The sequence below is a fragment of the Montipora foliosa genome, unplaced genomic scaffold (assembly GCF_036669935.1).
Source record: "Montipora foliosa isolate CH-2021 unplaced genomic scaffold, ASM3666993v2 scaffold_428, whole genome shotgun sequence".
NCBI lineage: Eukaryota > Metazoa > Cnidaria > Anthozoa > Scleractinia > Acroporidae > Montipora > Montipora foliosa.
In genome coordinates this window covers 97,501-107,500 of record NW_027179732.1, presented here as the reverse complement: position 1 = coordinate 107,500, position 10,000 = coordinate 97,501, and the positions used below count along the sequence as shown (strand labels likewise).

Below are 10,000 nucleotides of genomic sequence, written 5' to 3'. Positions count from 1 at the left end.
ATCGACTTGGTTGTCACTCAAATCCAAAGTAGTCAAACTTGTGTTGACTTTGAGAGCCTCAGAAATGGATTCAGCTCCAGCGGCACCAATTCCGTTCTCCCTCAAATACAAAGTAGTCAAGCATGTGTTGACTTTGAGAGCCTCAGAAAGAGATTTAGCGCCAGCAGCATCGACTTGGTTGTAACTCAAATCCAAAGTAGTTAAACTTGTGTTGTCTTTGAGAGCCTCAGAAAAGGATTTAGCGCCAGCGGAACTAGTTTCGTTCTTGTTCAAATACAAAGTAGTCAAGCATGTGTTGACTTTGAGAGCCTCAGAAAGGGATTTAACACCAGCATCATCGACATGGTTGTGACTCAAATCCAAAGTAGTCAAGCTTGTGTTGTCTTTGAGAGCCTCAGAAAGGGATTTAGCGCCAGCGGAACTAGTTTCGTTCTTGCTCAAATCTAAAGTAGTCAAGCATGTGTTGACTTTGACAGCCTCAGAAAGGGATTTAGCGCTAGCAGCATCGACTTGGTTGTAACTCAAATTCAAAGTCGTCAAGCATGTGTTGACCTTGAGAGCCTCTGAAAGGGATTTAGCGCCAGCGGGACCAATTTTGCTCGAACGCAAATCCAAAGTAGTCAAGGATGTGTTGACTTTGAGAGTCTCAGAAAGGGATTCAGCGCCAACGGCACCAATTTCGTTCCAACTCAACTTCAAAGTAGTCAAGCATGTGTTGACTTTGAGAGCCTCAGAAAGGGATTTAGCGCCAGCAGCATCGACTTGGTTGTAACTCAAATCCAAAGTAGTCAAACTCGTGTTGTCTTTGAGAGCCTCAGAAAGGAATTCAGCGCCACCGGCACCAATTTCGTTCCAACTCAATTTCAAAGTAGTCAAGCATGTGTTGACTTTGAGAGCCTCAGAAAGGGATTTAAAACCAGCATCATCGACATGGTTGTGACTCAAATCTAAAGTAGTCAAGCATGTGTTGACTTTGAGAATTTCACATGAGAAGGTGAGAAGGTTCACACGATCGAATGTATTATGTATGGCGAGATCTTTAACAAGAAAGTTCTGTCCGAAGGTCTGAAGTAACTTAGACTGAAGGTTCTCTCCATGACATTTGCATTCCCATATACAATCAAGTGCTAACTCTAAAATTTCTTCTTTGTAATTCTCCATTCCCATATTGGACGAACTTGCAAGCTCTGCTATGCTTTTTACCAACGAAACTGTCATCTCTTCAGATGTTGCGGACAAAATACCACTCATGAATAAAAACACTTGTTTCAGTTCATTCCTCTTCCTTACATCGGTCACCAATGATTGACAATCTTTGTCTCCATGAAGGATCTGATAAGAAAGATAAAAGCCAGCAAAGAACTCTTGAAAGCTCTTGTGTAGAAAGCCAAAGCGCAAAGAAGGGTTCCTCTTGGTGCCACCGGTCTCGATCGATAGAAACCCGAACTTGATCAAATTATTGGAGCTACCTTTGAACTCACTCTCGTCGAAATACAACTCTCCTTTACGTAAAGAATGGAACGCTATGCATCCCAACTGCACGAGATCTTCCTTGTAAACTTCCAGTAGGTCAGCATCACTGCCACTCGATGATCGATTTCTCTTTTCATATCTTAACAAAACACATCGCACAATTTCTGTGTACAATTGTGTCCTTTCCGGTGGAAGTACACCCTTGAAATCTTCACAAAGGATGCAAAGTAAAGACGTATTAAGAGGATTCAGTGTCAACTGTCTCAAGTCTCCATTTGCAAATATGTCAAAATCAAGCTGTTTGAGTAGCTCTTTTGCCAAGTGTTCCATGCCTTCGAAGTACTTAAGAATGTAGCTCTTTGCGTCTTCAAAAGTGAATCCTACAATCTCCCACAGGGTGTCACAGTACCGCCTTATCCTCTTACCAGCTTCATGGCGTGATGTGATAACAATGTGGCAATTGGGTAGGACTTTACTTTCCAGAAGGTCCTTGCACATGCCAACTTTACTGGAATCCACTTCATCAAGTCCATCAAGCACTAACAGAACCTTGGATTGATTTTCTCGAATGAACTTGAAGAACCATTCCTTGTCTTCTTCTTCAATATCAAGAGGAAGAATTTGGTCATCAATAGCCTCCAAAATATCAGTTTTGATATCACGACACCTTAAAAGCAACAGAACGTCGATCTCGGGAAAAGACTTGTCCCATTCTTCTCGTTTCATTGCCCAATCATATGCCAGTTTCTGACAATAGGTCGTCTTTCCCATGCCTGGGTCTCCTTCAATTAAAACAGTCCGTGGCTTTGCACAATCCTTGTGTCCTTTAAAGATAGCTGTCATGTTGGTGATTACATCAGTTAATGTTCCCCTTCTCTTTTCTTTGCCCAAAATCTTTAACTTGGTAAAAATATCATCAACATGAAAGCTGAAGTCATCAAGCCATGGAACAGGAAAAATACTTTTTTCACGAGTACTGTAGAGCTGACGGATCCTGTCTATAAAATTGGCAGAATATGATAAATCTGCAAAAGACAAAAATAAATTTAAAAAAGGTGCTGCCTGCAGTGTTTTTTTTTTTTTGTTTTTTTTTTTTTAACTCTAACCTCAACCTTATTGTGTTCTTAATTTTGACACCATGGAAGGTCCCGTATTCAGCAATATTTGAAAAACAAGTAACACTAAGAAAAAATGTAGTTTGATAGTAAAGCAAATTACTTATTCCCATTGCAAAGTGAACGTCATGAGTTTGAGACATCTTTGCGCCTTTCATGCATCCGGGTTCCAAAACCTACATGTATCAAATGGTGAAATACTTCCTTACTTTTCAACACAAGATATCATTTTGTTCAGAAAAAAGTTGTAACAACAGGTCAAATGGTCAGGTGGTCAAGTGTCCACTCGAAAAAAGACACAATTCTCTCAAACAGTCGTTATCATATAATATTCTCCCTATCATTGACTGTAATTTGTAATATTAATGGAGAATAACACACATATCTCCTGAGTGAAAATTTATGCTTTAATAGTTTAACTACAAAAAAATTCCACTATCCACTTAAGCAACTTCCAGACCTTGCTTACTTTATTTTATTTTATATTAGTTTTGCCATTGTATATTAGATTTACAGACTATAACAGATGCCAGAAAAACAATTAACGGTGAGGAAACCTAATAAAAACCATTAAGAGCGGATGTCAGTAAATATCGACCAGAGGTCTGCAAAAGTGAAAAATCGAAAACTCTCAAAAAAATTCACAAAGTAGCACTAGGTAAGCTGATAACATAAATATAATTTTTACTTAGATCCGATAAATATTTTAGACGTACGGGGGGTTATCGGTTTCGCGGCTCTCGGATCGGGTTTTACATGCCCGAGACGGTGTGTCACGAAAAAATCGTTTTAAAAATCAAATCAATTGTGATGTGAACAGCAAATAACTTATTCAGAAAACTACATAATTATGCACATTTTAAAGGGGGATTTACTCAGTTTCATCACAAATGTAATATTTTGGAGATTTTTCATTATTTTCAATATTTTGAACGTTTCCGTTCCATGAAAAAATGGCAAATTTCAAAGCCCAAAATCGTCGACTGGTACCTCGATTTCAGTAAAGAGTCTTATACCACTTAAAGAGCGTTATCTCTTCTTCCAAAACCTGTTTCCAAAACTACGGGCAACTTAAAAGAAAATTTTTGAGGCCAAAAACTACAAGTAGTACTTTTCTGAAATTTGAGCTTTCCTCGCTCAGCGGGGCGATGCTGAAAACTCGGAAAAATACTATAAGAAATCAGTTTGAGCAAAGGTGGTTTAATGTTATCAGCTTTCAGAAACCAAGACGTGTTTATCCAGCGATCTGATATAATTTAAAACCGTTTGCTAACATGAAAGGCAGATGTAAGCTGTCAACTCCTGCCAAGTGCACGAGTCACGTAAGGTTGTCAAAAGGCAAAGCACAAAAATAAACCAGATAAACTCTAAAAATCACAACGTTTTTGCGTCCAGGAATTGGATTTTACCGAACAGAACAATGCTTATAAGTGTATGTTTCATACCTTAGCATGGGTGTCCTAGATATTGGAATTGAAAAACATCAAGGGCAGCATCGGCAAGAGAAACTTTGACTTCTATCAATCGACGGAGATTGCGTTTTTTTTCACGGATTGACCGCTTACCACCTGTTCTTGGGCTCGTATTTCGAAGCAACACTTACTAATGGCATGGCGCGCGGCACTGATGGCTTTATGATTAAGTTCTGAACTCTTCTTCACGAGACATTTACCTGAATTTACCGGAAATATGCCAAGACCAACAACAACACGAGCATTTGTCGGGTATTTGCCGTTTTTTCGAGGAAAAGTTCGGGTAAGCAGATTCACGCAAAAACCATTTGGCTCAAAAAATGTTTTAAAGCCTACCCTGGATATGAAGCAACAAGTATTTCCTCGAAATAAGCTAAAAAATAAAAATAAAAAATAAAAAAACAATTCACTCAGTGAATAAATGGGTGAAACAGGATTAACAGTTATGGAATTCTTGCCTAACCTGAGGGATTTCACGATATGTAGGATGGACCCGAAAAGGCACACCTACCACGTTTCAAAGTGTCACTGGTTTAGACAAGCCTGCAAGTATCTTACGTGGGACGTTGGCCTCCCGTACAAATAACACGTTTCATTTGAAGTGAGACGCGACTTAGCTGGGACGTGTCCTTTTTGAAAATTCGGATTGTTGTAGCTAAGCCGGAGCGTTCCCTGTATTCTTCGGCCCTTTTTTCGACATGTTTTATCGTCAATGAAGTCCTGCTCATAACCAACTGTCTGTCAATCTTTTTCTGATTTTCACAATTTTTTTTTTCACTGTGTAGTTCAAAAATAACATTGTGTTTTCTTTTATTGCAGCAAGTAAGAGTTTTCGTAGGTAGAAATAAGACTCTCATCAAACGTTTAACTTAATGTTGCCTCTGTGATAAATATAAGCATGCCGGTGTTGTTGTTTACTGAGAATTTCACTCAAAAATTAGTCCTTTACCAACCGGAATATATGACGCAAACTATGTATGTATACCAGCTTCTAACCATGGGCGTAGCGTGAGGTTTTGAAGGTGTACACATGCACGGACAAAGGTTGGACCTCCGAATTCCGAAGGTACTGCAAACTAGGGAGATCTGTAGCTCAGAAATGCTGTATCCTGTGTTTTCCACAGGATATTTTCAGTTAATAAATAAATACAAAGGAAAATGCAAATATTAGTTGTTTAATTTTTTTTTCTCTTAAAATGTGTTATCGGTAAGGTGCAATGTCTACGGGAAAAAAACAAAGAGGATAAAGGGGACAGAGAAGGCATCCCCCATACACCCCCTATTCCATAAGTAATTCGTCTCGAGTTATTTTTAAGACCACAGATCCCAAGGGGGATTAGACAACAGCCAATCACATAGCGCGAATGTGTTCCGCGTGGATGACCCACGCTCATAGCCACGCGTCCTTCACGAATTGACGCAGAACAAAATGGCGGAAGACGCGGAGAGCGATATTGCTATTTAGTTTTGTCGACGAAAACGACTACAGAGATATTTCTGCTAAATCTGTGTCAGCGAAATGGAAATTAAAAAACAATCGCCCTTCCTCTCTTGTGAGCTAACAGTGCAGCAGGGAAATCCTTAACACACTGAATATTCTCTCAGGATCATTTAAAATTTACAGATTGAAGAGAGCAATTAGTCTTTTATTATTCAACAAAAATAACACTTGGCGTCCTACTTGCTTTATTGTACAAACGACCGGTTTCAGTAGACCGGCGAAATTTCTCATTTTATTAAAGCACTGAGGTTACGACAACTTCGAGTTAAACTGATTTTACGGGTTGTCAAAGAATCTAGCGATTCCCTTTTTCCAGGTGAGCACCGACTCATTTCGCGTCAATATTCAGAAATGCTCTCGATCTCTTTACGCTTTCATTGCCTTTCGCCCGACATGTTTTGCATGGCGTTTAGTCGTGCGAAACCTCCATGAAACATCCACGCAGCGCGCGAAGTAACTTTATCCCGATTCTAAAAATAACTCGAGACGAATTGCCTATGGAGTAGGGTGTTGTGTATGCGGGATGCCTTCTCTGTCCCCTTTATCCTCTCTTGGAAAAAAATTAAAACCGCAACGCCACCAAGGAGGTTTCAAGAAAAAGACGAGACATGTCTAACCTTCAGACGGATAACGACACTAATGTAATGCGAAAGATTTATCAATCATCCCGATTTTATGATAATAATGCTTTCTGGAAATAAAAAATAGACATTTTCCAGATTTCAGCTGTACGCACGGGCGTATGTGCGTATAAAGGACGCTACACCCTTGCTAACTTAAGACCCGCTCTTATAAATGGGACATTCAAGAAGCGTTATTCAAGAAGCGCTGTTAATCTGTTTTGTGTATGATCTCAGGTATTTTTTGTTTGTTTGTTTGTTTTTACATCGTGTCATAAAAAGTTTTTACGGTTCATTTCTGGCGACGTTTCTCAAAACTCGTTATCAGCACTGTCAGCACTGGCCATACCGGGGAGTTGGTAGTGTGTCTTTCCTTGCTGAAGAGGCTGAAAACTGAACGTTTCTGTAAATAACAAAATACACCTTCCCTGCATACCTTAAAAGCACCGAAGAGCTTTAAGTTTCGTTATTTTCGCCAGCACTTTTCAATTATTACACAAACATTATATTGCGTACCGGTTTGCTCGTGGCAGAGGTTCATACCCAGCTCCTGTGGTTGTAAATTTCTTCAAGGCCGAAAATTTCAGTAAGAACCGAAAACAACAGCTAAAAGGAAGCACACAGTTTGAACTAACCAAGGAAAAGAGGCTTCTGATTTTCTAAAATGTCATTGATGCACAGTTCAATTAGACTTGATACTACCACTCGGGCAACCACAGGGACAATTCCAGCCCTTCGGGCCGGGGCTGGGGAGTTGTTTGAAGTCGTCATGTCCCGGACTTTCGGTTGTGGGTGGCGAGGCAAATCGAAAATAACTTCTCTTTAAGTCTGTTTTTGTGAAGTACATCATTTCTTGCGCGGTTGATAAGATGGCGGCGGACTCCGTAGCTGTGGAAAGGTCCTTGTATAATATGTCCCGGCAACATATAGAGCATCACGTAATTGACGTCAACACCTTGACTCAACTCTATGGACTGGGAGAGGCGAAAAGTTCCATCATATGATACCGTAAGTGATGCATGATGTCTAGACGTGAATAGTCTGTCCACAGGGTTTATCCTTTTGTTTTTGACAACGCGCAAGTGAATCAGAGTGCAGAAACGAGTCCTAACCCCACCCAATTGCCCAAACGTTTCATAAATCCCCGCGCTTTTATTTTTTGTACAAGAACAGAACAGGTAAGTTCTAATCTTTCATTTAATTTCCATGTGCAGTTTACAAATAAGAACGTGGGTTCCCTTTGGTGGAGCTTGAAAACAACGAGACATAGCTGTGTGGCAGGCCCTTCGAAGTAGGGCGCGATAAAGAACGGGCGCGCGAGGAGACATGCGTGTCTCTCTAAACAAGACAATCACCAAATCGAAACAAACTCAATATGGCAGAAAATATAGTGGTCGATTTCATAGAAAAAGGGATACACCACCGAACCCCTTATGCCTGGTAATGTTGTTATAATGCTTATCTTTCAATTAAAAGAATTAATTAAGGTCAAAAAAGTGAAACCTTGTCGTTTCTTTTTCCTTTCCTTTTCCCCGGCTTTTTTTTTGTGATAATGCCAAAAAAGTGGGTCGGTCGGACGACGCTAAACGAAGAAAAAAAGGGGGATGTCCTTTTAATATAGTTATTTGGCTCCCTCAGAGTATAAAAGTATAAGTTCACAAGGCCAGGATCGAGCGTATACTGAGTAATTAAATGACATTGACAAAAAATCAACGAAAGGCTGACTCTATAAGGCGCTACCTGGCAACGAAATGGTGAACAAGAAGTGCTGCCTCTCATTTAATAGAGACGTGAAATACTAGGTAGAACACATCCTGAACTCCCGCGAAAACCGCAAGAGAGGAGTACTCAAGGCTAAGGAGACTAAAGCCGGAAAAAAACAACAGGAGTCTTGAGAAACGTCCTTATCCTATTCTGTCCGGGTTCGTACTTTCAAGGAAGCACTGATCAAGAGTCATACCTAAGGAATGAAAACTTCTCGCAGCTTCCTGCGACAGCATGCAAAGAGTGACAACAGTGGTAAGCGGTCATTCTGTGAAATGTAACGCAATCTTTGCCGGTTGGATTTCTGCTGTCGTTGATCTGTTCTCCGGTGTGGATACTTCACATTTCCAATATCTGGGGACACCATGTTAAGGTACGAACAACAAACACTCACAAAATTGTTTTGTACGCTAAAATCTGACTTCCTGGACGTAAAAAGTTTTGAATTTTAAGACCTTTTTATTTAGTGCTTCGCCCTTTGACAACGTGCCCTTGGCAGGAGTTGACAGCTTAAATGTGCCTTTCCCATGTTAGCAAACGTTTTTAAATTAAATCAGATCAATGGATGAAAACGTCTTGGTTTATGAAAACTGATAACATCAAACCACTGTTGCTCAAACTGATTTCTTATAGTATTTTTCCGAGTTTTTTTTGTTTTAAAGCTCAAATTTCAGAAAAGTACTACTTGTATTTTTTGGCCTCAAAAATTTTCTTTTAAGTTGCCCGAAGTTTTGAAAACAGATTTTGAAACAAGAGATAACGCTCTTTAACGTGGTATAAGACTCTTTACTGAAATCGAGGTACCAGTCGACGATTTTGGGCTTTGAAATTTGCCATTTTTTCATGGAACGGAAACGTTCAAAATATTGAAAATAATGAAAAATCTCCAAAATATTACATTTGCGTTGAAACTGAGTAAATCTCCCCTTAAAATGTGTATAATTATGTACTTTTCTGAATAAGTTATTTGCTGTTGGCATTACAATTGATTTGATTTTTAAAACGATTTCTTCGTGACACACCGTCTCGGGCATGTAAAACCCGATCCGAGAACCGCGAAACCGATAACCCCCCGTACGTCTAAAATATTTATCGGATCGAAGTAAAAATTATATTTATGTTATCAGCTTACCTAGTGCTACTTTGTGAATTTTTTTGAGAGTTTTCGATTTTTCACTTTTGCAGACCTCTGGTCGATATTTACTGACATCCGCTCTTAAGGCTTGTAAGCTTCGGTTTACTCACATGAAACTTCAGATGGACATTAATTTAAAAAAAGATACAAAATACGAAGTTTTTACTGTATCTGTGGTAAAATACTTATCTGGAATAGAATTTTTAAGTTTCTTTCTGAAGGATGCCGGAGATGCAGAGCCAATTTTATAGATAGAGAGAGAGAGAGACGAAAAGGAGGGAAGACGAAAGGAACTTGCATGTCTTGTGTTGTAGCCTCACATTTCCTTTCAGTGATTTGAATTTATTACCTTGATCTTGCTGACTGTGTGTGCTGTTTCCTGCTGAGAGAACATCAGCACAGCTTGCTTCTGGATGCACACGATCTATTGTAAAATAACCAACACAGTCCGCTGTCACGTTAATAACAAAAGACACAGCAAGAATTTTATTGGCACTGTCAAAGACAAATAATTATATAAACATTTAGAAACTAGACAGAAAGAAGAACCCTTTAAGACACAGCTGACTGAGAAGTGAATGGAACTAAGCTAAATTAGGAAATTGATCACCTAAAATAGACTATAATTTAGAGATGAACTGCTAGCTGTATTCGAAAAAATAGTACACAAGAGCTGAAAAATCAAAGACAACACACATCAGAAAGCAAACGAAGTCAGTGGATCAGTTTCAAAATAGCAGAAATAACTAGGACTTTGACAAGAATACCTGTAATTATAAACTGAAACAGTGGGTAAGTTGGTATATTGAAAGTGGAAGAGAAAATCATTTCATATCAATAGTACAAAGTTTTCATTATTGTTTATTAGAGAAAAATAGTAAATACCAAACTTAAACAGCACAAAAAAACATCCCAAGAGA

At 39.1% G+C, this 10,000-nt stretch overlaps 1 protein-coding gene across 1 annotated transcript in view; it reads right to left on the bottom strand.

The window, feature by feature from the left end:
• Positions 1 to 10,000, bottom strand: part of LOC137988817 (NLR family CARD domain-containing protein 3-like) — a 12,048-nt gene that overhangs the window by 330 nt on the left and 1,718 nt on the right. Inside the window, exons 2-3 of the mRNA XM_068834769.1 lie at positions 9,430 to 9,575; positions 1 to 2,498 (exon numbers count right to left, since the gene is read on the bottom strand). The exon at positions 1 to 2,498 is cut by the window's left edge and continues 330 nt beyond it. Coding sequence (XP_068690870.1) covers positions 1 to 2,498; positions 9,430 to 9,575 — 2,644 coding nt within the window. The remainder of the gene's footprint in view (positions 2,499 to 9,429; positions 9,576 to 10,000) is intronic.